Source organism: Sylvia atricapilla, chromosome 13, assembly GCF_009819655.1.
Source record: "Sylvia atricapilla isolate bSylAtr1 chromosome 13, bSylAtr1.pri, whole genome shotgun sequence".
Classification (NCBI taxonomy): domain Eukaryota; kingdom Metazoa; phylum Chordata; class Aves; order Passeriformes; family Sylviidae; genus Sylvia; species Sylvia atricapilla.
Window position 1 is genome coordinate 6,993,382 of NC_089152.1, and position 27,978 is coordinate 7,021,359.

The 27,978-nt window shown below is 40.9% G+C and overlaps 1 protein-coding gene across 1 annotated transcript in view; it reads left to right on the forward strand.

Moving 5' to 3' along the window:
- Positions 1 to 19,675, forward strand: part of AGBL1 (AGBL carboxypeptidase 1) — a 69,200-nt gene extending 49,525 nt beyond the window's left edge. The window contains exon 13 of the mRNA XM_066328066.1: positions 19,451 to 19,675. Coding sequence (XP_066184163.1) covers positions 19,451 to 19,460 — 10 coding nt within the window. The 3' untranslated portion in view covers positions 19,461 to 19,675. The remainder of the gene's footprint in view (positions 1 to 19,450) is intronic.
- The last annotated feature ends 8,303 nt before the right edge of the window (positions 19,676 to 27,978 follow it).

A 27,978-nucleotide genomic window follows, 5' to 3' on the forward strand; every position in this document is an offset into this window, starting at 1 on the left:
TATAGCCATGGACTGTTCTTTATCTGTTTTAAAAACACCCTGTTCCCTCCTGCACCCACCCTCCCCCAGCACAGGCTGAGTAAGCTTTGCTTCTCCAAGGTAAGGCAGGTGCTGGATTTTCTGTCTCTCTGTTGGTTCTCCCTCCCCTTTAATTTACTCCGTCTGTTCCTTGTTTGCTCAGGGGCTTTGTTCATTACCTCCTCAAACCTATCAGAGAAAAGCTTCAGTTTTTTGACAGTTACTGAAATAAAGAGATAGAAATGTCCACTAAAATCCCTTCTAGAACAGTTTTTCTCTGCACACTCTCAAAAAGTGCAAAGGAAAAAAGGAGTGTGCTCCCACTTAACCTTTGGAACCTGGTGCCTTCTGTTTGGAAGGATGATCTTAAGAGGGGGAGAAGAAGCACATTTGTCTCTATACCCAAACACACTGTTTGTATAAATGACCTTTTTCTCTCCTGTATTAATGCTTACACTCCGAAATGGACATGTTGTGTTCTCTGGGCAATAAGAGGCAGAAAGGATCAGGGATAGGGAAAAAAGCTAATGGCTGGTCTAAGGAGTTGGTTTATGATGCAGAGCTGCATCCTTAAGGACTAAATCTTGAGGTGATGTCACACAAAGCTGTACAACTGCAGACATCCCTCCTTCTCTTTATTGCTTCTCTGTGGTCAGAGGGTTGAAGGAGTTTAGTTCTAAATTGGTGCCATGCACTCTGCAAACACACTCCAAGGGCTCTCTCCAGACTGGTTAATCTATGATGTGTGTGTTTCTCTAAGAATAGCACAGAGTTGTGAGCAGGCTGGGAAAGGAGTGGTTTTGAATTAATGGAATCTTTCTCCAGGAGAGAAGTGTTACAGGAGTTGTGTGCTGCTCTTTGACAGATGCTCTATGAGTCTGTCCCCATGTTTTCTTCACAAGTTCTGCACCTAAATTGTCACCACCTCACCAAAAGCACTTGGGTAGGCATATGTGGAAGCATGGCATATTTGGATAAGAAAAGAGCATTTTGTAAATTGTGAAAGACTCAACCCTCACATACACTGGCTGTGCTCAGAGATGCACATTGTAAAGTGGCTAGAGTGTGCACTGATGCTTTTCTGAAGACCTCAGAGATGAAAAAGATTCAAGTTCTGTGAACATCTATACTGGAATAATTGGTGGCTCTGGGAGGTGCATATGAAGTGTGGGCTAATTTTCCTCAAATGGAGCATGAATTTTTACAGCTCTTTGCTGCTTTGGTGCCTCAGGTATTGCTTCTGTTGCCTTCCACTGAGAGGGCAGTGATGGATTTGAGGGCTTAGGGTACCAAATGTGGCTAGTGCCTGCACAGCATGAGATAAAATATGAGCTGCAGTATTTCTTAGCTCTCATTTCTGTGAATTGCTCCTCGGTGGAACACCCAGAAATGGTGTCTGGCCCTGCACCACACACTTGTCTGAGTTCCCCTCTGCTGTGGGAGGTGCCCCAGTTTCATCCAAGGCCCTTTGTGCTGTGCTGATGTGACAGCCCATCCTTGGCTCTCCTTGTGTGATAAACATCCCCCTGCAGACAGCTGCACCCCAGGACTCTCCCTTCTGACAGCACTTCCAGTGCAGGATTGTTTATTCCTTCCTTTATCAGCCAGGGCTGCTGGGCCCCCTGAGTTATTAGCTCTATTCATTCATTGTCAGTGTTTCCTCCTTCGTAAATATGCCCCCATATGTCTCTGCTCCCGAGGAATATGCTTTCTTTTCTATTTACTGCTTTTCCCAGGCCCCCACCTCCTCATCCCTCTCTCCACCCAATGGCCCAATAACAGCCAAGGAGATAAATAAGCTCTATAACTCTTCCCAGCTATTATTTGTTGTTGTTGTTGTTGTTGTTGCCCTACATGGTAATATATATAATAACAAGGAAACAAATCTTATTACTAAAGTAATTACAATAAATAAAAAGCTGAGAGGGGAGATGAAGGAAGGGTCTGTCAGGGGAGTGATTGCAGTAGGATTTTTTAAAATTTAATTTACTCGAGATGTTCTCTGCCACTTTGCTGATACCCTGCTGAGGGGGGCTGTGACTAATTAGCAGCCAGCTGTTGTTTTAACACCCTCACCTAATTTATAGTGTGCCTGAGCCTCTAAAACAGGAGCCTGTGTGATATCATTGTCTGTGGGACTCAGCACCAGCCTTGTGTCAGTAGTTGGCTTTATTGCTCGATGGTTTTGTTTCTCAGAAGCAGTATAGCTGAAATTTTGGGTGCTTTGCTACAATTCCTATTATCTTCAGCATATCCCAAGTGCTTTCAGGAGTTTGACCCGGAGAGTGAACACAATTTGTTGTTTATAACTGCTTGTCCCAGTGTCCGGCCTAACAACTGACCAACACAACTGCTGCTTTTTGACTAACAAGTGTGGTGTGGGCAGGACCTTGGGTTTGTTTAAATTCTGGGGCCTCACTCTCCTGCTGGCAGGTTTCTCATGGAAGTACCATATTGTTCCTGCTAATAGAATGGAGATTGCGATATCATCTGTCTTCTAAATGGTCGTGAAATCTAATTAGTTAATGGCCATATTAAAAACTGGAAGGATCCAAGGCATTGTTCCATGTTTCATCAGTCTCCCAGTTGCCAATTGCCAAAGCATGTGCATTCTTTGTAAGCTCCTAAACAGAAAAGGTGCCCAGTGAGTTGTGTGTGTGCCCCTGTGCTCTTTTCTGTACAATTTATGCTGGTGATGCAAGGTCACCTGGAAATTTTACTACAAAAAAATCACTGGGTGTGTGCTCAGTGATGTTACTGCCTTGGACTACTAAACACTTCAGCTTCTAGCCTTGGGAACGATTTCACTTTGGATAGGCTCTACCTTGCATTTTCAAGTTAGCATGAATATTAGATATGAACAGGTTGTTCCACAGGCTCAGAAAGGAATCCCTTTGTTCTGCATTCGTGTCTGTTTCCCTAAGTGATGATGTGAGTTTGTAATCAGATGTGTGCACTCCTTTGAAGACATTTTCAGGAGCCAGGAGACTGGTGTACAAAGCTGGCTTTTAGTAAAGTTAATGAGATGATTGAATTATATTATAATTCTTGTTAGCTTGATTGTGTGTCATTATCCCTTTTGTTTGTTATTATGCTTATTTGACTCCCATTTGTGGGATATTATTCCCATCACAATTGTGCCCATGCTGGGCTCTCTAGAGAGAAAGGCAAGGAGCAGCTGGTGCCTTGTTAGGGCCTGGTGCATTAGTGCCACAGGCTGTGCAGTGGGATTGGTGGGGATGAAAAGGATGCTGGGCTGTGTATTAGGGTTGGTGGGGATGAAAAGGATGCTGGGCTGTGTATTAGGGTTGGTGGGGATGAAAAGGATGCTGGGCTGGGCAGTGGGATGGGTGGGGATGAAAAGGATGCTGGGCTGTTGGCTCCCATGCAGCCTGACCCAGCACCTCAGCCCTGCCTGCATGAGGCACTTCATGGAGCTCTGAGCTTTGTAGCTGCAGCTTTTGTTCAGGATTACACCTTGACACAAGGGAAGTATCCTGCTGCAATGACTTCCACAACCACCTGATGAGAGTTTGTGAAGGATACCTCAGTATCATCAATGCAGGAATTGTGGAAATGTATTAAAAATCAGGAGTCTCTTTCTACCTTCTTGAGATTTCCAGGACACTTATGCAAAGCCTGGCCCAGCTGGCTGCATAAGCAAGTTTACACTGAGATGTAATTGCTGCTGAACTTGCATGGTACCTTGTAGCTGATTGTGGTAGACATCAAACACTGGTATCAAAGCTGAATATTTTGGAGTTGAGCTAATACCACAGGTAAAAAGGCTCTTTTGGCCACCCATCTCAAGATCAAACCTGTTTACCTGAGTTACAGCCTGTTGGAAGCTACAGATGCAGAGATGGAGTTGTTATTCATAGGATGGGAGAAGTCCACAAAATGAAATTGTAAAAACTTCACTTTTATAGATGCAATGAAGAATGTCCAGTACTTTACTGCAATATCCACACTACCTGGAAAGCTGAAATTGCCTGGGAATGAAGGTTATTGTCTCTTGTAATATACCTTCATGTATTACCCTGTGTAATAAATCAGGCAGTATTACTTTTGCCATGAAAACTGGACATCCCTGAAGTTCCAAGTGACATTTTTCATTTTATGTGGCTTTTTAGTCCTTTTAAGTATTAAAACACATAATTATTTTGTGAAATATGCACTGAAACTTTTGAAAGCTTATGAACAAAAAAAATCAGGAGCTTAGGCTTGCAAGCGTAGAACTGATTTTCCATTAATTTGCTTTTAAAAATTCTGTGCTGGGTTAGCTTTGTGTTTTGGCTAATGTTGTTCTTTAACTTTTTTATTTATTTGTGTATTTCTCTCTCACTTTTCCCCTTCCCTCTCTTTGGAATCTATTATTCAAATGTAACATTAAAAGCTGGTGAAGTACTGTGGTAGGAGAGGGGATGTAAAATTACATTGGGTTGGGGAAACAGACTGGCAAGTGGAAATGGTGTTTGTAGAAAAGTGATGAAGAGCCTTATCTACAAAAATAAGCTTCATTTGAGAGCTTATATTTTCAAAATTGCTGTGCAAAAATGTACCTACAGAGGTCCAGCTGAAGTTGAATTGTTTACCTGTGCACATGGCTTGTGTGATTGCAATTGGGTAATTACACGGGCAAAATTTGCTCCAGTGGTTTCAGCAAATTGCCATCCTAATTTTATAAACCCAGCTGAGTGTCCCACAGAAGCATCAAGAAAATAAAAACCAGAAAATTGAGTCAATACTGCGACGAGAGGGTGAGAAACCAAAACCTTTTCTGCAGCCTAATGAACAGCACTGCTGGGAGTCAGAAAAAGGTGCAGCACAGTTTTAATGCTGCAAAGTAGCTCCAAGCCATGAAGGGGTAGAACTAAAGGGCTCTTGAAGTTCTATAGCTCAGGTTTGAGCTGAGGGGAGAAAATAAAGAAGGAGGGGGTGACATTGGCAGAGAAAAATGCTCCAGTGATGGTGCACTTTGGGTGTGTGCACACTTGCACAACTCTGAAGTCAGTGTTTGAACACATCCCACCTTCATGAAATCATAACCTTGGCAGGGACTCTCAGGTAACTGTGCTGATGTTTTTCTGCATGGAAATAGGGGTGATTTATGATGTAAAATTCTTTTTACATCAGAAATTATGCTATATTCAGAGATGTGCAGAAGTGAGAAACTTTTCTGTAGTGTTTTAGAACTGGCTTATTGAATTTCACCAGTGGGTGTGCCCTTATATAAAATTGTTATATGATGTATTATATCCCATAGGATCCTTCAGTGTCTGGGGAAGCAGAACACAGAGAAGTGGTAGTGATCAATGTAGTCTAGGTCCTAATTCACCTTTTGATTGCTTTTGTTTGTCTCCAGAAACAGCGAAGACTTAAGGACTCATTTCAGTTGGAGAAGAGCTGCTATATTCTGCTCTGTGTGTATATATGTATATTTCATAGACTGCCAGTAGGAAAAAAGGATTTATTGCTAAATATATACACATAACAACCCATAATCCGGTTAGTATCTTCATGTCATGCTGTTTTGTTTTTCATTTGGGAGGATTTTTTTACCAGGCAGTGACAAGGTGTGAGGGCAAGAATTCTTTCCAGGTGCATCCCATGACAGCATCTCCAGTAGTGGTTTCCTTCTCTGTTTCATGTTGCCCCATATTTCTCCCAAAATGCTCATAATTTCAGCTTTTGAAGGAGAGGGAAGTACCAGTCCCCCCAGGGACCCTGGCTCTCATGGGGCACTGCCTAAAGCAGAATTTTGGTTCTCAGCTCTAGCTCTGGTCTGTGACGTCTTCTGCCAGCTGTAAAAGGAATGACATTAATGAAAACCTACTTCTTGAGGAACATTTCCTGTATTCGTTGTCTGTTGGATACCGAAAGGTCATTAGCATAAAAACAAAAGGCGAAGATTAAAAAAGTGATGATTTTTCTGTCTTCCCTCTAACAATTATGGCACATAAGAGGGTGTAAAGTGCAAAGCAGCTGAACACTCATAAACTATTTTAATACCGTTCAGAAATGAGAAGAACCAGGGAAAGAGGCTTTATGTAGCCATGTAGTTTATTGCACCAATCAGTCACTTCCACAGTGCACTATCATGACTTGAAATCCTTGCTCCAGTGATGTGAAAAAAAATTGGTGATCTCCCATCGAATTTTTTAATAGATCTTGGTCTGTATAATTGAAATCTCTAGCACCTCGTTTGAGTAGCAGTGAATTCTATGCTTAGATGGATACAGTGTTAGCCAAAGCAGGTCTGGGTCACATCTGTGAGAGCAGAGAGGTGACAGGATGTCTGAACACAAATAAGAAGGAGCTGTGGGAGATTAAACTTCATTTCTCATGGATATTTTTAGATGACAAAAATACCATCTCTGGGGTTAGAATGAGAGATCTCTGGAAAGGCAGCTGACACTTTGTGGGTTGAACCATCTGCATGGAATAGCCAAACCAAAGTCTGCAGATTTACCTGCCAAGTGTCCTGCAGTAAACCCATGTAGAGGCTGAATGTGGCAATTCAAAGATGGTGGGAGAATAGTTGCTTTCCTCTCCAGAGCATGCAAATTACAGAAAAGAGAGTTTGCTTTTGAATAACTTTGATGTCTGGTCTTGTGCACATGCTGGATTTGAGGTGGAGAACAGCTCAGTGCTTGAAGTCACAATAATTTCTGTCGCTTTCCCTGACATGCAGGTGAGGGCACCCTTGAACTGTGCTACTTTTCTGTCTAACTTAAGACAGCTCAGAATGGGATGTAATCCCATCCAGCACGCAGTCTATTCAAAAATCAAATAGTGTCCATATCAATGGCTTTGAGCTTTCAGGATCATAACAGAAATACAGCTGGGAATGTAAATAAAAAGGAGAATATTAAGGAAAAAGACTCTGTTGCTGTAAACACTAGAAATACTTCAAATCAAGTGTATCTTTTCATTACACAATTTCTTATCAAAACAAAAGCTCAGCTCAGGGCTGTTATTTATCACAGAATAACAGAATGTGCCAAGTTGGAAGGGACCCATAAGGACCATCAATTCCAGTTCCTGGCCCTGCACAGGACACTCCAAGAGTCACAGTATGTGCCAGAGAGCATTGTTCAAATGCTTCTTGAACTCTGTCAGGCTGGTGCTGTGGCCACTTCTCTGGACAGCCTGTTCTGGTGCCCAGCCATTCTCTGGGTGAAGAATATTTTCCTAATATCTGACCCAAACCTGTGACACTGACGGGAGGACCTCTGTAGTTTCTGGGATCCTCCTTCTTGCCCTTCATGAAAACTGGGACATTTCCAGTCTCCAGTCATCTGCAATCTCTCTGGATTCCCAAGACTGCTCAAAAATCATTGAGAAGGGTTTTCCAATATCAGTAGTTCTTTGAAGATGAATCTCATCAGGCCCCATAGATTGTAGGGATCCAACAGGAGCAGCAGATCCCACACAGTTTTGGAATTCACCTGGAGTGGATCATTCTCTAATGAACTGGCTTTGACAGTGTTCTTAGCTCTCTCCGTGTTTTAACTGATGAGTGTCTCTTCTGACAGTGTGGACTGATGACAGAAGTTTATTTGTTATACCTTGGGTTCAGAGTGCCAGAACAAAGCACCTGCTTTACTTCCTGGCATTACTGTCCCCACCTTTGGACTTGGCTCTTTCATAACTGATGGACCATTGCTTTGTGAATGTTGTGGGTTTCTGGTTTCAGGCCACTGGGTAGAAATTGTGGCAACCAAGTCTGCAGCAGATGTTGCAAAGCACAGAAAATAAATCACTTAGGTGCAATCAACCCCCTTCTGTTTTGTATTTTTCCCAGAGTGTTTTATTAATCTCTGAGAAACACATGTGGCAGCTCTGAAACCATAGTTTTACATGCAGTCTCAGATGGGTTGGTCCCTAAAGAGCACATATCTAATTCTCCACAAACTAGCAATGGTGCAGGTACAACAACTCTGTCATGGCTAATTCTTGCTTAAACCTCATGGAAACCTGAATAAGGAGTTAGCTTTGAGGTTTGCCAAAAACTCTGAGGGCCAAATGATACAGTATTCCATGCATGAGAATGCATATATAATGTTAATAGAAACCATTTTGATCCAGATTGCCAGGATTGAAAGGATGCAGTTGTGCTTGAAAAACAGATATGTGTGTGCATGCACAATTACTCAAGCTGGGGTTTAGGCATTTAAGTGGCCATTTGTGCTCTCATTTCCAATTATGATGTTCATCCTACGGGAATGGGTTTGTGCAAATCAGCAACACAAATATGCATATGTTTTGGTGTGTGCTACCCTAAAAACATGTTGCATTACTTGCACATAAACTTGGATTGATTTATCTTGTTTTCCCTTTGAAATTTCTATTTTAATCTGAGGAATGTGAGCTGTGGTGGCTGAATGGCAGTTCTTCAGCAGCATGATTTCCTTTTCCAAATGGTTAACTCTTGTAATTGTTTCTGTAATGTAAGATAATATTTCCTGCTAACAGTTATTTAGGATTCTGTCATGGCAAGCCATAATTCAACCCCATTGCCTGGTGGCCCAAATAATGACCAAGGCTTGCCCCTAGCTGAGTTATCATTCCTAGGCTTTCTGCTTTCCCTACATGCACATAAACAAGTCTGTCTTTATGCCAAACTCTGAAAGACAAAGGAAAGCAGAAGCAATATTGTTGATTCAGAGCTCCATCCTGCAGCTTCAGGGAGAGAGCTGCCTGTAGGACTACAAAGGACTTTAAAGGGTTTTTTAGTGACTCAGCTCATAAGATTTCTGGAGGCTCAATAGGCTCTTGTTTTTTTCACATTTTTAATATATCTAAGTAGAGCATCTACTGCAAATACGCAAGAGAAGATGATGTCCCGTCTGACACAGAAATGGGAGGCAATTTGGGCTGAAGCTAAACTGCTCAAAGATCCTCAGCACACTGAAATTTGCACCAAAAATAGGAACTTTTGAATCATCTGACTTATGACTAGTGGAAATACTGCTTTTAAAGAAGATTGTGTTTAATATCTCTTTGGTGGTTCTTTAAGAATGAGTAGATGTCAGGAAAGGACAGTAGTGATGTGAATGACACAGAAGGATGAGGTTTTGTCAGTAAACAGTTCCTGGGGAAAAAAAGGTGTTTAAGTTCCTTCATGCTAGTAACCATAATAAGGGTTAGCATAATAAAGGTTCATTGATTAATTTTCAAGCTGTAGCTTGCCTGTGATCCCTTTGGAAGGAAACTAAATGGAATGGAAATATGTTAAGGCTATATGACAGTGACCCAAGGAAGTGGGAAACCATATATTTTAAAACACTTATTGTGATCCAAAATGACATCTTAGTTCTTGGAGTTCAACACCATTCATGCTGGAGGAGTCTCTGAATCATTGGAAGCAAAATGCAAATTTATCTAACCTGGGAAATAGGTCTATGATTCATATAAGTTTGGGCCAGGAATGTAAGCACTGTAAGCTGCTAAAAGAATGTGAAGAGGAAGGCTATAAATTAGGCTTTCCAAATGGTGATTCACAGACAGGGTGGGTGGTAGGACAATTCACCTGGCTAGATGTGGAGCTGTGCCCAGTCATGGGTCCCTCAAGGACACTTGAACTGAAAATGAGCCTGTTTTGGACTCATCTGGAGAGTCCTGGATGTCCTGATGGTGCTGGGAGTTCTCTGCAAAGACTGGGCATGGGCAGGGCAGGATGAGGGAGGTTTGTTGGAGCAAGCTGAGAAAAGGTCTCTTACCCTGTTGCAGGAATGTTTTGGGACTAGAAATGAAGAGTCAGGGCCTTGACTATTTCACACTAGAGAGGGGAAGATAACTCCAGATGAGGTGTGAGTGCTGCAGGCAGCACAAATTCAAAATTACACTTAATTAATTTGAGCCAGGCTACATCCTTTCGGGCTCCTGGAAAAGTGTGGGTGGCTCATCCTTCCTTCCATTGCCATCTGTGGTAAAGCTCATAAGACTGCACAGAGACTCTTGGCTTGTGTCAGCAGGGCAGAGAGGAGCAGTGGCTCCAGCCTCCTCTTGTTTGTGTTCTCAGGAGTCCCCTGGGAGCTGACTTGCTGAAATCTTGCACTGGCAGAGCGAGTTCTGATTAATTTAGGTAGCCCAAAGCAGGAGCTGCTGGATAATCTCAAGAGGCTCTCTTGGAAGCCTTCAGTGCATTTGGTACCCTTCAAGGAGAGGAAGAGATGAGATAGGTGTCCATTAGGCAGCCAAGTTCAGGAGCTTATCTGCATTGCTTTAAGCTTGCTACATTCACATCAGCCCATTAGAGAACCTCTCAGCCCATTAGAGAACCTCTGTCCTTGAGTGGGAAGAAGGAAGAATTCTTACTAATTCCCTAATACCTATTGGTCATAGGCTGCCTTTTCTTTTTCCACTTCAAAACGTCACATTGGATTCCTGATGGAATTAGAGATTTTTATCTTCCTTCCCTCTGCTAGACCTCTGACTTTTTCTGGTTTTCTTCCACACTGAAGACTTAATTTCTCACATATGTAAGACAGTGAAAATTAAACAAACAAGCTGGCAGATAGACAGAATGGTTCTTCGTGTCTGGAAAGCTGCAATGAGCTGTGACTTAGGAATTACAGTGCTTCATATTCAAACTTTTCTTTTTGATGCATTGAGGTGGCACAGGAGCTGACAGTGACATATGGAGAAGGCCACCTTAGCAGGATTGAGGCTGTTATGTGATAAATGACATGGTATGTCAAAGGACTCCTGTTATCCATCATGCTGGCTTCCTCTCAACACACTCTCCAAAATGAGAGGCAGCTATACAAACAGCTGGGGGAAGCTGTAGGTAGGGTCAATGGTGTACTCAAAAGAGAAAATAAGGAAGCTGGAAGTGCATGTTCTCATGGGCATAGTATCCTCTGAGTCTTGAGTTGAGAATTGTAATGTCTTTTTCTGTTGAAGCTTCCAAAGTATCCCCGTTTTACATCTTTGTCAAGAATAAATCTCAGTTTCAAAAGTTGTGTCAAAAATCACAAAGACAAAAGGTTTCAAAAAGCCACCAAGTTTAGTTCTTAATATCTAAGCTTTCTCTAAAGAAAGCCAGTTTAGCACCATGTTTTGGACTGGAAGTATGGTTCTGTCTCCTGATATATCCCCAGATTTTCCCTCTTTCCTCAGATTTCCGCTCTTTTTTCCTTTCACCTCTGGTAGTTTGAGTCTGAAATGTAGGGGAATGAAAGTCCTGATCTGTAATTTCCTACACATATGAGACCTGGGAAACACAGGCAAAGTGGTGCAAGTGCTGTTATAAAGGTAATGATGATAAAAGAGTCTTGAGGGATGGAGCAGGGCTTTCACTCTCAACACACCTGACACAGGAACATTGTCTGTAGGACACTTCCTACTTGTTTTGACCATTCAAGTTAAGCAGTAATGGAGTAAGCTTTCACGGCTCTGTGTCTCCCACTGTTGGAAAGTGTGTGACTTGATCTCAGACTTCTCTCTGTGTCACATTTAACCCAACAGTAGCTCTTTTTTTAAATTATTTTTTTGTAATTCATTTTGGATTGACACATGCACCAGTGGCTGTTCAGGAGGATCAAAGGATGTGGTGGCATAACAGGCACCTATCCATTCCAACTTCCTTGAGTCCATCTCTTTTTTCATTAGCCATAATGGCTGCTTTTTCCTCTACATGATTAATGGACTCTCAATAGCTATGTAGTCTATAAACCTAGACAAGACAAGCAGTCTGTCTCTTTTGATCCCTGAACTCCTAAAAACCTGAGTCTGACTCTGCTTAAATGGTGCTTATGTGCCCACATGCACAGTAGTAATTAGTGCAAAAATATCAAATGTCACTACTTGACATTTCATTCATAACAAGTCACGTTTAAAGTAAAGGCTTTAACTTGATGATTCACCAATGGCCAGTGTCAAATTATCTGGGATGGTCTTCATGTTACAACTGTCAATCAACAAATTAATTAGAGTGGAGATAATTTAATCAGAGCCTATCAGTGAATTGGCTTAAGGAAATCCCCTTGCTTCCAGATTATTCCCACAGTCTGATTGCATTAGATGAGAGCATAGCCTTGAGGAAAGGTGGCTACAGCTTCTGTTGCCTTTTTGGCAAATCCATTTCTGGGAGGATGGAGTTCCCAGACCCTCAGGTACCTCTGTTCTGCAGTTCAGTGCAGGACTTCAGGTTCTACAGTTCCTAGAAGCTAATTCCTGGAATAAAGTTTGCTAAACACAAACCAACCCAAATATATAAGTCAGGTCCCTCCAGCTCCCAGTGCTGCTGTGCTCCACTTCATTTGACAGTACAGATTTTCCTTCACAAACTCTTCATGTGACGAGACACTTATTTCAGCTGTTGACCCCCATCAATGACCCCTCACTGGGAGATCAGGTGTAGAGAACCAGGCTATTATCTGCCTTCCACTCACACATTTCTAATCAAAGCAGCCAATTTTGCTAACTCCTACAGCTGAAGTCACAGCGAGGCAGACCTGGCTGAGTACAGAGAAAAGAAGTGCTTGGAATGGCATAGCCACGGATAAGAAATCCTTGGGATAAGGCTGAAAAAGAAAATTTAAGCTGGGAGAAATTCTAAATTCCAGTGTCATTTAATATAAGAAGTCATAAGAAACAACAGAATGAAGAAAAACATCTCTATACCCTCCATGCATCTCTCCACAATCCTTTTGCTCACTGCAGTGAGCAGAGGTAGAATGCTGTAGTGTATTCTGCTTTCTGTGCGCATGCTTAACACAAAATAGGTTAAAAAAAACCCCAAACCCCTCACAATGATTAAATAAAATCTAGAGCAGGTATGACAAGAAGACACCTTTTCAAATATTATGAAGGTTAATGTTTACTCCAGTTATGACACCTTTTGAGTCATTGTGTTCTGGATGTTGAATTCTCTCTAAACTCAGACAACCCTTGAAAGTAAGCCCTGTGCTCTGCCTTCAGAAGAGGAGCAAGGCCATGTGGCATCTTCTGCTTTGGTCTGCAAAATCTATAGCCCTGTCTATGAGCCATCACTTTTGTCATTACCTGCTACCAGAGGAATCTTGTTAAATAGGGCAGTAATCCTTGATGATGTGTCAAACACTTGTGCTGTTCTCTCCCTTGGAGCACTAATTTTGGTTGATAACTGTTTCTTGCTTGACTTCCAACATGATGTAGAGGTGTCACTTTATTATATTTGAATGTTTTAAGTGCATTTCAGTAACAGATAAATGATGCCAGTACCTTGTAACTTGATGGAGCAATCTGTCAATAGCTTACAGTCACAAATGATGGACCGGCATCTCAGACTGGACAGTGAAACTCAGCCTTTGACTTTGATTTTCATTTTTTTCTGGTTTAAAGGTCCCATAGGCTGTAATTGCTTTTTGGGACTGATAATGTTGTATTCTTAGCTCTGGATTGGAGAACAGCTGTTGTCTTCAGTTTCTTCATGTTTCACTGTCTGGTTTATAATTATAGTCTATAAATTGTGTTAGGATTTTTGGTAACAAGGAGTGCACTGAAAATTAGTTTCTTTCCAATGTTTGCAGGAGACAGGGAAGGAAAAGCAACATTGTCAAATCATGAGAGTCTTGTTTTTCTCATCTTTCTGGGTTTTTGATGTGTTTGGCATTTTTTCCAGGATTCCAATCTAATGTTTGCCCAGTGTGATTTGGATTTGCTGCATGAACTTTCAGCCAAAAGCTCCACAGTGCAGAAGCTTATTAACCATGGGAGACTGATATTAACATCATTTCCAGAGAAGGATCTGGTTCCTCATTTGTAATTCTGCTCTGTAAAGCTAATGGGAGATGCTCTAAGCAAAGTCCTGGGTCTCTGTGTGTAAACAAACTAATACTGAGAAACCCCCAGAGTACCAAGCTGGTTTTCCTTATGCTTTATACCTTTTCAGTTGTGTGAAAAGAAATGTAAATATTTTGCTTGGTTTTCCTTGTTATAGCAGCATATGGTGTTTTTTTCCTTGCTTTACCCCCACAGGGAGTTAGATCCTAATTTCTTTTCAGTTCAGAGTCTGTCTCTCTTAGTCTTACACTTTTGCCCTTTCCTTCTCTGTGAATGTCTCTCTCCCCACGCTGTTCTCCTTCTGGATTTTGTCTCCCAGTCTCCCACTTTTCATTTTTATTTATTTTTGCTTTGGTAATCCACTGGGATTTTTAAAGTTCCTATTTAGCATGATGTGGACCAAGGATCTTGAAAGCTCCACTCTCACTGCTTGTCATTACTGGTGGGGACTGCTCAGAGAAGGGTTTGCTGATGTTTGTTTCCTGGTAGGAGAGGAATTGTGTTTGAACATAATTCCTTTTGGTCAGATGGGTTCAGAGAAGGACATCCACCTTGAGCAGTGGCCCATGGGACATCCCATGAGGTTTGACGAGAACAAATCCTAGTGGCTGAAAGGCTGCCCATGACCCAGCCATGTGCTCTCCAGCCCAGAAACCCAAACACATCCTGGGCTGCATCCAGAGGAGTGTGGGCAGCAGGGCAGGGAGGGGATTCTGCCCCTCTGCTCTACTCAGGTGAAACCCCACCTGCAGAGCTGCCTCCAGAAGAACATCAGCCTGCCCAGAGGAGGCCACCAAGATGTTTAGAGGGTTGGAGCACCTCTGCTGTGAGGAAAGGTTAAGAGAAATAGTAAGAGAAGGCTTTGGGATGACCTAATTGTGGACTTTCAGTACTAACAAGAAAGAGACTATTTACAAGGCCTGGAGTGACAGGACAAAAGGGAATGGCTTCGAAGTAAAAGAAAGGATGTTTAGCTTAGATGTTAGGAAAAAAAAAAAATCTGTATTTTGAGGGTGGTGGGGGCTGGAACACGCTGCATAGATAAACTGTGGATGCCCCATCCCTGGAAGTATTCAAGGCTGGGTTGGATGGGGCTTGGAGCAACCTGGGACAGTGGAAAGTGTCTCTGCCCGTGGCAGAAGGGTGAAGCAAGATGACCTTGAAGGTGCCTTCCAACCCAAACCATTCTATGGGCACAAAATGCTGTAGTTCAGAGAGGGCGGGTTCCACACAGCATATAGGAAGGTTTCTCCACCTGTTCCCAGGTAGACTAATTATTACCTAGATTTGGTATCCAAGATTCCAGGAGTTATTTAGGGTACTCTGTGTTTTAGGAGCTGTAGTACTTGTTGAAAAAGTGTGTGCTTTATGTCAGCTATTGTCAGTTTACCCTGTTCTGATGGGTATTATGTCTTGTTTCCCTTTCTGGCCTCCCTCTGCTGCTCTGACAATATGCCTCAGACTGCGGAAACTTTGTCCTAGTAGTTCTCTTGAATGTGTAAAATAATTCTTCCTTTTCAATTCATTAAGTAGCTTTGCTCCCTGTTGGCCTGTGCTATTACAATATTTCCCCCTATTACTTATGTAGACTGTTTTATATTAAATAAGAGAGAGTGTTATATGGTCTAATTAACAGCATTCAGAATCTTTAGTGTAGCTTAAACTTTCCTCAGATCTGGAACAAGCTCAAGTCCCAGGGAAAAGATCCTGGGTTTATATCTTCCAAATCAGAGCTTTCATTTCTATAGCAATATCCCTTAATCTCTCAGAAATAATAAGTGATGCTTGTAAATTCTCTGATTAACAGTTCACTAATTACGGTATTAATGACAAGTATGAAACAGGTGGTAGGGGGAAGAATTACAAGAGAAGAGCAGCCATCAAACTTGAAAATGGCAGCAGCTTTATCTGTTTCTCCTTCTTGAAATTCTTTTGGCCAAGTGAAATTAAATTGTCTTTAATTATTTGTTTTAAATATTGTGTTAGTAATAATCCATTTATCTGTAGCATATATGGAAGGGCCCCAGGATTCCATGACTTACCGTAAACATCTCTGAGGTTTCACTCTCTGTGTTTGCATTTGGTGCCACTCATCCCAAATAATTAAAAAATACCTCAGCAGGTTAAGAAAAGAATTTAAAATAATTTAAAAGCTACATTGTGTTTTTTATTTAGATAAAATTAACTGGTATATATATATTTTTTTTAGTTATGTGGTATGAATAAAACATTTGTCTGTGTGGAGCGTATTGTAATGTAAAATTCCTTTTGCTTCCAGTAGGGATTTGGGAAAGGAGTTGCTTTTATAAACTGTCCTACCTGGAGGTGAAAAAATATAAGTGTCTAATAAGGAACAGGAGTGAGTATTGTATATAATTTCTGGATTTTTTAAAAAAAATATTATGTCCAACTTGCTGGTGGTACATTTGGAAGGAAGATCACCTTATTTATTCAAAATGATCTGTGACATATCTGCAGTGCATCTGGCTACAGAAAGGTTATGTATCAAATACATATATTGATGCCTCAATTCACTGAACAGAAGGATTCATTTTTTCCTCTTTTTATTTGTTTTGAACCATGTTTTTCACCATTTGTAATTATTTCCCCCCTGCTACTTTGAAGTGCAATGAAGATGTTTATAGGCAACAGAAAGAAAACATCTTTTCTTCTTCACCATGCAATGTAATAACAGATGAAAGGAAGGTAAAAAAAGCATAATAAAGAATTGACAGGCATCACATGGCAACCAAGAGGACAAAGCCTAATATTTGTAGTCATCATCAGATTAAACAGGGGACACCAAGTGTCAATACTGAATTCTGAGCAGGCCATTCTAATGGTGATGGGATAGGATAGAAAAACTTTCTAAGTTTGCTGAGGTAATCTTATGCCCAGGAGCAGAAGGAATAAGAATTGTTATTACCTGCTTCTAAAGAGCTTATTTTAATGTGCAGCATAATGCCCTGAATTCTAACAGAGATATCTTTGGCATTGGAATATGAGCCTAGGAATGTTCTGAAAATGCATATTCTGCTGGCCAGTCATACAAAATAGGAGAACAGTGGTTTGATTAATTTGCTTGTTTCAGGAGATGGTAAATAGCTTTCTAGATGGTCTTCTGAGTAACATTGTATGAGGCATTTCTACAGCCTTTATCTTTAAGGGAAAATTGGTCGACATAGGTACCTTGTGTATGAGTGGATCTTGTTTTCCTACACCCCACTGCAAATTCAGAATTGCTCTGCTGGTAATTGAAAGTGTAACCCAATTGTGCTGTGTACATTTCTCCTTTTTTTTTTGGTGGTGGTTGTTTTTGTTGTTTTGTTTTCGGTTTTTTCTGTTTCCCTCTCCCTCCATCTTAAGAACAAACTGCCTGTTTTGTGAACCAGTCAGAAACTGGCAGTGAAACATCTGGCTGAAACATCTGCTGGCAGAGGAATGTAACAAGTAGCAAACACAGTTTGGATTGTGAGGGCAATGAAACCTTTCCTTTGGGAACAGCAAAAGGAAGATATGTGCTGATGGTCCATTGCCATTGCAACTCTTGCTAGAACCTGATGTTGGATGTGCACACACAATCTCGTGGAGAATATCTGTTTACTGTGTAGGAAACCTGGACAGGTGTTCATTAAAAATGTAACCCATGATTTGGCCATAAAATGCAGGGCATGGCTTCCCCAAGTGTTGCAGAGATATTTCCTGTGTGGACATTCTGGGCTGAGTTTGAAACACAGATATGTGATCAGGTTAATGGAGCAGCAAAGACATATTTGCAGTTGGAAGCAGACAGCTAAATAATAATAATAATAAATCAGTAAGTAAATAAATAAAATTCAAGCAGCTCTCTCTTCTGAATGCAATTAAGGAGCTGTGTCCATTCAATCAGCGTAGTCACGTTGCATTTGATGAAATCCTGAAAAGTGGATGTAAATAATACTTTGAGAACATAGTTGACTCAAATGTCCTTTTGTAATGATGGGAAACATGTTTTGGAATGATTTTCAGCTCGGCTCACTGAACCAGAATACCCAAGGAAGTGATTCCTTCCTTCAAGGCTCTTGAGTTAGTCTGCACATATGAAAGTAAAAAATATATCCAGCCATTTGTCCTAAGCTTTATTCTTGACATTTCCCCTGCTTCAGGAGGATTTAATAACCTGTAAGAAAAGGGATTTTTCTGAGTTTATTCCTATTATTATTTTATTCGAGTGGTATCTCCCAAACTGCTGCTGCAGCAAGATTACTTTAGCTTCTTAAGGGAGAGATTAGGTCAATAATAAAACACTGGGATCTTTGAGCCTCCACTCTCTTTAAAAGTTTTTTACCCTGGAGATTTTTTGTGGGATGCAAGTATAGTTTATAGCAGAATTTGTGACAGATGCAAACTAATTTACCTTGGAACATGTTCCAAAACATTGTCATTGCTTCAAATAACAACCCTGCTGAGATGGTAGATGTGAGTGGAAGTTGGCAAAGGGAAAAGCAAGAAGGAGGAGACCCCCTGAGGCATTCCAGGAGAAACAATGATGTAACTTGTCACTGAATTATGCAAGGAGCTGTTCGGGAACTTGCTCTGGGCCATGACAAATCATCCCTGGGGGACCCCATAGCATGAACAGAGGTAGCTGTGAAGGAACACCATGAAAGGCCAAAGCTGTCGCTGTCTGCAAGGCTGAGTGGCTTTGGGCATTTATCTTCCTGACCCTGTTAGATGAGGAAGACCTGGTGATTATTTGTCCTCTGGAGTAAGGCAAGAGCATGAGGATTTATTAGAGGAAACAGGGATCTTGGAATAAATGGTGACAGCAAATCAGTCTCCAACTACAGAACGATCCTGTTCCTTTTGTAGGCCAACAGCAGAGATCTTTAAATTAGGTTAATTCCTGCTTGAACCTTTTCTCTTCCAAATGGGAAATTTAAAATGTATATTGGAAAATCTCCCTAGCACAAGAAAAAAATCACCTATTTCCTTTCAATGTCCATTAGTTGTTCTCTGTGACAGATTGAAGAATCATTTGGGGAGGGAAGGATTGAACTCTGAGGTCTTTCTGCCAATTCAAGACAGCGAGCTCTACCCAAGGAGTATTGCCAGTAGCATAAGTTAGGACAGCCCTGTGGCATCCCTTTTTCTTCCCACTGCCAGGCCAAACATCCCCTTTTGGCAGGGCTGGGCCCAAGTCCTCCCATTCCAGCAGCTTTGTGGTGTAAGTAATAAACAGTCTGCTCACAGGGATGGGGCTGGCATTCCTTCCCACCTCTTGCAGCAGCAGGCAATGCCTCTCGTGCCGTGTGTGCCAGCACTGTGTCAGAGCAGCAAAACCCTTGCCAAGGGGAACTTCTCCTTGATGCTTTGCCGATTAGGCAGATAAAGGGACAGACCTGGAAGAGGCAGGAAGGGAACTGGCAGCTTCTCAACTACCCTCATATTTATCTACAAAAGACCTCCTGGCCTAGTTAATGTCTTTATGTCACTTAGATAACAGTTTATACTAGAGCAGCTTCTCTTCTTCTGGAGCTTTACCCTTGGAACAAACTGAAAGAGAGGAGGTGTATTTGCAGAGGATGGTTGGTAGAGTATTTTTTGTCTTGTCTTTTATGTGACAGCTTTCAACATTTTGCATATTGTTGGTTTGATTTTTTTTTTCTTTTCTTTCAAGACTTGCTTAACTCTTGGAGAGGTGGAGAGATTGGTTTTCTCTACATAAGAATGAAATTCCTGAGCAGCCCTGGAAGCTTGAAATGAAACCCTGCAGTGAAGAGATGTGTGCTGTGTTGGTGTGTTGTTGCCCATGAGATCTATTTTGAGTCTCAACACCTTTTTTTCCCTTAAGTGTTGAATGGGCTTTATTGGGGGATCCAGGAAGGGAAAGATGGAATAACCACACGCCACAGGTCAAACAAAACTAAGCAATAAATGATTTGTTAGAGTGGATGTTAAGCATTAAGTCCTTTTAATTTTGTCAGTGTCTTCCAGTGGTGCAATTATCTTGGATTTCCACCTGCTGAATGACACCTTTACTTGTACCCTTTAGAGGCTGGACTCAGAAGGATTCACCAAAATGAAGCATTTACGGCCAACTTGAATATTGAGGAAGGAATGAATTTGTGGGTTTGGTTATAAACTATCACCCTGTTAATTCATCCTTAGCATCTGTGAACCATTTGATGCAGTATTTTTCCTTAAGAGCAATCATGCTTCAGGAGACATGAGAATACTCTCAGACGAATGTGAGGAAAGGGCACAATCCTTATCTTCAGTCTTTGGAGAATGGCTCACAACTGGGATCATGAGGGATGTTTTGGGTTTGTTGTTTTTTCTTTTTTTTTTTTTTTTTTTGGCTCTAAAGTGATTTTACTTTGAAATTCAGTGATTATGGTTTTGGCCTTTTGAAGACTTAGCACTCACCTCATCACCCCTCCCCGTCTGATGATGTATAACCCCATCCTGTGACTTCTCCCAGGGAAGCTGTGTCCACCTGCCTGAAGTGCTGGGCTGGAACCACACTAAGCACTTTCAGCCCATTTCCACACCTGTGAAATTAGTGTTTTACTACTGTTTACACACAACTGCAGTTACTGCCTTGCTGCTGGAGAGCAGCCGGGGCTGCTGGCAGGCCAGCTGCAGCCTGCCACAGCCACCGCTGGAGACGATGACAGAGGATCCAGCCCCACAGCCCTAACTGCAGCTGGGATTTTGCAGCTGTGGAGTCACACCATGAGAAATACATTCAAAGCTGCAATTCAGTGAGCGTGCTTTTCAGGCCAACAAATTTGCCTTGTGAGCTGGAGAGAAATGAGCTCTATAGACCTAATTTTTTTTCCTTTTTTTTTTTTTTTTTTTCCTTTTCCTGGTTGCAATCCCTTTTTTGCTGTCTGTCGCTGGTAATTTTCAGTGCTCAGGAATAGAGATAAGCATCCTTCATGGCATCCTTTGAGGACCACTAAGTAATTGCTTTTCAGGCTGTGAACAGCTTAAAAAAAACCCCTATGAATGTTTTGCTCTCTTTGAATCATCATTTTTCCATTTTTCTCAAATGTTTACTGTGCAATCCCAGGCAAGTCATTAAACTGTTTTGTAGTTACTTTAGCCATCTATACAGTGATGGCAGTAATACCTTAAAGAAGCTTTTTGGGCTTAATTTAATGATTATATAATTGTTTGAAATGTCCCAGTGTTAGTCTGAAAAGAGATTGTCCTATTGAAATGGAGATTTCACACTGAAAGTGCATTCACTGCACTCTGAGGGAGGATAGGGATGCTTAATTTTTTCAAAAGAGGGTAGGTCTTTATTTTGGGCATTCAAAAATGGCAAAGTATGCCATGAAAAAGTTTGGTGTACTTTTTCTCTCACTAGCAAATTTTTGTGATCAAACTTGCCAACTGCTCAGAAAAATCAACTTTTTGGAAAATTATTTATATTTTTCTCTAGTTATAGATATTGTTATACCTTAACAAAAAATTACAACTATTAAAATTATTAAAATTTGTCAATTTCTGTGCAAAAGCAGCTCTAGATTTTTTTGCTCTCATGAGTATATATGAATCACTTCCATGCATTTGTTCCTATCTACTATATGGCTTTATTAATTACACAGTGTTATTGGAATGGAGCTGGTCAAGAAGGGTAGAACAATGGTCAAAGTTTTAGCTAGATCCTTTCTTGTAGGCAAAAAAGTGACTTCCCTTGCTTATAAATATTCCAGAAACACAAGAGAAGCCAAAATAATTGGAAACCTTGTACAACCTTTATTCCACCTGATCAGAATGGCCTGCTTGAATTTGCACATTGATTTTTGCAGAGGATATTTCTGTGAGCTTATCTGTATTGACTAAATGTTATGCAGCTGAGTCTTTATTCTCTCTTGGGTCTGAGTGGTAGAATTAGCTCAAAGAACGAGTAATGCTGAAGAAATTAAAAAAAAAAAGGAAAAACACGATTGGGTGTAATCAGAATTATTCTAGAGAATTTGTTAAGCTTTTTGTTGTTTTTTTTAAGCAAGTGCCTCACTTGTTTCTCTTTCTACTCCATCTTGAAATTGAGGAAATTTTATTCCTCTGCTTTTTTAATGTGATTCTACTGAGAGAGACACTGTGGTATATCTGCATGGAAAACAATATCTTGAAGTTTCCTAGCAGTGACAGACTATTGTCTTCTCTGGCAGAGAATTTTGAAAACCTCTTGGTTCCAAGTTGGATCTTAGCACTGTTTTTCCTTAGAGGCAAATGTTGTGCTGCCCTGTAAATGAAATACATCAGTGCAACCATCCACCTGTAGCCTAAATTGAACCTAAATGTGTATTAACAGTTAAAATGTGTTCAGCTCTTCTACATAGATATGCAAATTTTTTTTTTTTCTATGAGGAGGTTAAAATGAGTTTTCTTATACAGACAGAGAAAAACTGTAGCCCTTGGTTGTTGATTTCTATAAAGATAAACAACGTGGGCCTATTCTTTGGTTGTTATTTGAGTGTGCTGAGTTGGATCAGCCAGGAGATATAAATTGCTTTTAGTGACACTGTGTCGATATTTTATCCATGGGCCTTCCAAACAGGAGAGCTGTAGCTGTAGATTATCCTTTTCTGTGTCTTCTAATAGGTGATATAGAGGTTGCATTACAGCTCTCTTCTCTTTTCCTTCTCTCCTTGTCTAAATAAGGGACTCTGTCAGCCTGGTGCTTTGTCATCTACTTTCCCATGAAAGAGTTCAATTTTTGATCAGGACTTGATATTCTTAACTCACTGAAAAAGGGCAGTGCCACTTATTTGAAAGATTTTTAAATATTTTGCTACCAAAATAGGAGGCTGATCATGAATTTTCTTCATAGGTGTCTTCATGATTATCCACCCCCATATATTCACATATAGACAGTTTTTACCCCTTTAAAAGATGAATCTTCTATTATGTTACATTAAAAACAAGCATGTAGAGGGGCTGGCAGGGAAGAACTAAGGGGAAAAAAAGCCCAAAATGTTTGGATAAAGTACTGTATCCTCCATTCTGGAAAATTCTGCTGATATCTTCTGATGCTTCAAGCTTCCTGATTCATATTAAGGAGAGAGTTAAAAATGAATGCTAAGGACCATAAATTAGTTGACCCAATCTATTTTTTTTTTTTCCAGGAAGCTAGTTAAGAATTTCCTGACTTTGGAAGATGCTGAGTGCTTGCAACTCTATTGAACTTCAATAGGCTATGATGAATAGCTCCATATTTTGAAAAATCAGGTCATTTATTTCAGTATTCAAGTAACTTCACTTTACAAATCTGTTTCAAGAGGGAATTTTTTGATCGTACTAGTCCCCAATTAAAATTTGTCAATTGCTATGCAAAAGAAGCTTAGATTTTTTGCTCACATGAGTATATATGAACCACTTCCATGCATTTGTTCCTATCTAGTGCCCTAGTTTTTCTTTACTAGAAGCTTCCAGCAAGTCTTAGTCTTGGACTGTTAATATGTTCAGCAAGGTACCCATTGCAAGTCTCTCAGCTCCCCTGAGATTGTGATAGCACCTCTTAGGAATTTTAAGTCTTCCTGTGCATCCTGAATTCTCAGTGCCAGCTTTACTTAGTACTTAAATGAGCTCTCTTAAAACTTTGTCCAAGTCTTGCTAGGGTTTGTGAAGCTTTCTGGAGATTTTTTTTTTTTTTTTTTTTTTTTTTGTCCCTGACAGGAATTCTATCTGCTGCTGCTTGTTATATGTGTACATTTAATTTTTTTCCTGACTGTTTTGCAGTGTTCTGCAAGCCCATCAGGTTTCTCTAGTGGATACTTTATTTTAATAAGTGTGTATTGAATGCTTCGTTTAACTTTACTGTTTTGAAGTGCCCAGAGACACCATGCCTGGATGAGCAGTTATGTAAGTGCAATTTGTTGTGGATTTTTTTAGTATCAGAATTAGGATTCAGCTGAGGTTTGAAGGCTCACAGTGCATGTGTGGGGGGGAAAGCAAACAAATAAAGGAGAGTTGAGTGCATCTACACACAGAACCCTGAACTGCTTTTCTTCCCTGTGACTGCTCTGCTCACTGCTGCTCAGTCCCCCAGTTGCCCTTCCAGCACTGCTGCAGTGCCTGTTGCCTGAGGTCTGAGAATGCACTGAAGGATTAGATTGGTGCTAGCAGAGGGCTGAATTTGCTTTGCAGAGAATTCCAGATGCAGAACTGTTCTCTCTCTTTGTGTCTCCTCACTGTTACCATTATTCAATAATTACTGCTTGTGTGCCTGCCCTGCTGAACATTTGCTTTATTGGTAACACTTTGTTGTCTGCAGCCTGGATGGGTGGCCCTTGTGGTAGCTGCCAGATTTTATACAGGGACAATCCAAATCTATCATTTTTCTGGCATTTCTAAAACGCTTTATTTCCTTTGCCTGGAGGATGTTCCTGGGCACTGCAGGAGCTCAATCTTTCCTCTGTTACTCTTTACCTGAGACACTTACTCTTTACCTGAGAAGGGATGTAGTAGGGGAGATTGTGCACATATTTTTGAGCAGAAAGCTCCACAAAAGAGTTAGTGGTCTTTGGGGATTTTCTTTTAATTATTACTCTGGTAATTTTTTTTTCCAGTAACTTCAATGACTTATTAAAGCACTTGTTATGCACCATTTTCTAGCTACTGCAAGAAGCAGTCTCCAGTTATGGTAGTGATAGTATTTTTAACTCACAGCTCAAGTCCTTCAAAGCCTTCATAGTCTCCAGGAATATGTGAGGGAATCAGGCACAGAGTTAGCCAAGAGTTCACAACACTGGAGAGAAATATTGTGTAGGAGTAGGAAGATACAATATGCTGGCAAAGAAAGAATTCAAGGATATATGTCTGTTAAAATTGAAAATAACCACATCCTTTCAAGGGCAGATGAAATATTTTACAAAAAAATAAGAGAAGGTGTTTTCATTAGGTTTTTGTGGGGGCTTGACTCTTGTTTCTGGTGGTGTGGTGTATGTTGTTGGTTGTTGGAGGGTTTTTTTCTGTTTTCATAGAACCATTTGGGTTGGAAGGGACCTTAAGACCATCTATTTCCAGCTTGCCTATTTTAAAATGGAAGCTGGATTGCAAATGGGTCAGATTCATAAATATTGTTCACCTGCACAGAGGAGAACATTTATTGCAAAGAAAGCAAACAGTGCTTTATAGGAACTCCTGGCTCCTCAATGGAATTCACAGGCAGAGTTAGAAATCCCATGTCACAAAGGAGAAATATAAAAAGCCTGGATTCATATATACCATTGCTGAGTAACCTGTGAGGAAATATTCCTATATTTCAGAGAGATATTTGCTGTGCAAGTAGCCTGTGAGGTTAGTAGAGGTCAAGTCCCAAAGGCTGTAGCCCCCTGTAATGGGAATTTCCAGTGATGTTGAAGATATAGCTGTAATGTCTTCATAATCATATTGAGTTTGCAACAACTGGGGAAAAAAGGTGGAGAGGAAGTGGGAAAAAGATGGGAAACCCTTCTAGGATGAGCAACAAACACAATCCAGTATTATCTTCCTTAGCCAGCCCACTGTCTTGCAAAGGAACGAGTTAGCAAGATTTGTACTTGGGTTTGTGTCATTTTGTAAGCTACAAATCAGCATATTTTGGTTAATTCTGCTTTTTCAGAACTATAATTTACTAATGGAGGAATTATGTCAGCCTGTGGCAAATTCCACCATAAATCACAGCAGCTTCTTGTGCATTGAGGACCCTTTTTGTGCTCCTACACTGAAATGAGTGTCTTGGTGACACAGTAAACCCATCCTGTGCCAGGTCCTTCTTAGGGAAGAGAAACAGCATCTTTTTTAACCAATGAGATTTAATCCTGAAGGATTAATTTATGAGCCTCCTTAGCATTACATGGGAGAGCCAACACTGCTTAATGTAGATCAGCTGTGTTTGAAACACATTTTTTGTAAAGTTTATTATTAACCTCTCTTCAGGAATCAACAGAACAAATTTGGCAAAACAACCTTTCAGCCTCCTACGGGGCCAAAAATATATGTGCTCAAAAGCATCTTATTTTGGAACACCACCACCTCATTGGCATGCAGGTGCGACTTGAGGAGATTTATCCCTGCTGCTCGTTTTTATTGAAGATGGCTGAGGTGACGGAGAATGGGACATACTGCACCTCAGCTGGGGAGGAGTGGCTTCAGGCTTCCTCACCTTCATCTCTCTGAGGTCTTCTTGGCTTCTTTCCCTTTTTTCCCTTCTTTCTTTTTTCTTTGCTGACAGCTCACTGTCCTGCTTTGCTGTGAGGTGTCAGCTGGCTGAAACAAGCCTGATTCCCTTACAAAGCTTTGCAGGTGCCAGGGTAGCACCTCCTGGACTGCTTGGCTAAGGATGGGTTGTAGAAAAAACAACTGGAGATCTGAGGCCACTGGAATACATTGTTTTTCATGATTTTTTTTTTCCTGGGCCTCCACACACCTTGCTTGTGATTATCACTTAATTCTATGATGTCACACTTTGCTCTTCTGCATTGTTTGTTTTGGTTTGAGTTTTAGAACAATCATCTTCAAATTGCAATTCTTAGTGCTCGTTTATATGCAGAGATTGCACCGATTTAACTAGCAGATTTTTAAATCAACTCAGTTAATTCGATGCAACCCATATGTGTGCAATTAGCTTAAGTCAGTTAAGAACCCTCTTCAGCTCTATGGATACAAGCCACATTTTAAAATAGGAAAAGATACAGGAATTAGAAACAGGCTAAGGGACATAAATTTAAAAGTAAAGTTTTAGTTAATGTGATATGCTTTCATCAGCTGTCAGGTTCTATTCCTAGTTTTTCATTGATTTACTGCTTTGCTGCATGAGTGGCTTCACTTCTCAAATATCCCTGCCTGCAAAATTAGGATTTGCTGACATCGCTTGTAGGAGAATATACGTGGGGCTGTTTGGGATAATGTTTTTCAGAGTTTTTCTTTGTTTTTTCCCTCCATGGAAAGCTTAAGCTTTTCTATGAATAATGGATAACGAAAGCTGGAGCCAAATCGTCCTATTTAAAAACAGTACTTCCATTTGGAAGTGTCATCACGGTGCCGTTTGGGAGTTGTTTGGCTGCTCTTGTCCAGGCTCCTCCAGCCAAACTACAACTCCCATGTTGCATCATGATCCTGCCTCTCAGTGAGTTGCTGTCACCGAGTCTTGATGCTGCGTTTAGGGAAAATGTGCCCCCTCAAGGAGATGCTCTGAAAGAGAGGAACAGGCGCCTAAGAAACCTCAAATTCATGTATCCTGAGACATCTTCTCTACCAGTTCTGATGTTTTGGATAGTAAAATTTGGAGTTTTGACAGAAAATTCAGAGTTTTCTGGGGAATTTGTGTTGAATTGGTGAGGAAACTCTACACTTTCTGCAAAAAGTCGATACTTGTTATAAGAGCTGAAAAGTGAAATTTTTACCCAAAATCAGTGTCTAAGCATGCTGTTCTAAGGCTTTTTTATTGAATAAAGTGTCCTCAGAAAAGACTCTTGAGATGACCCCATGTTGTGGATGATAACCCAATTTTTATTTGTTCCCTGAATCCTTATTTGCTCCCTCATAAAATAGCACAAAACTTTTATTACTTGAACTTTTCTTATAGATGGCAGCGCAAAGTGTGGTCAACTGCAGGAGAATGAATTATCTGGTATTTAATGACCATTGCTGTTACAAATAGAAGAAACAGAAATGAGCTGGGCATCCTTTGGTGTGGAACTGGGAGGGAGGCTGGAGGGAGGCTGGCCCATCCCTGACGATGCTGTTTGCTCACCTTTCCAGAAGATCAGGTGGACTCCTTGTCTTGTTTGATTATGACATTGGCAGCATTAGCTGGGGTGAGGCAGATCTCGTTCTGCATCTCCAAGTGATTTGTGACCAAGTGTAACTTAATGAAATGTGTCCACAGAGAGAAAAGGAGCCCTTCTATCAGAGGCAGCTGAGCAAGGCTGGGGATTCAGTACATGCACGGAACAGGAAAAGCACAGATTGCATCATTTATCTTGGGAAGCAAGGAAATGTCCATTGTGACAAAATCAGTCGGATGCAGCGGCTAAAATGCTGAGGGCTCATTACACTAATTAGTATCAGTGCTTAGCTGTAGGGAGGCAGGGAAAAACTGGCAGAGAGATATCTCAGGATAGTGTTTGTCCAGGAAGAAGAATTGTGCATCATGGATTAATCAGTTGGTGCTGGGGGAGAGGGTGGTGCAGCAGCCAGGGGCTGAAA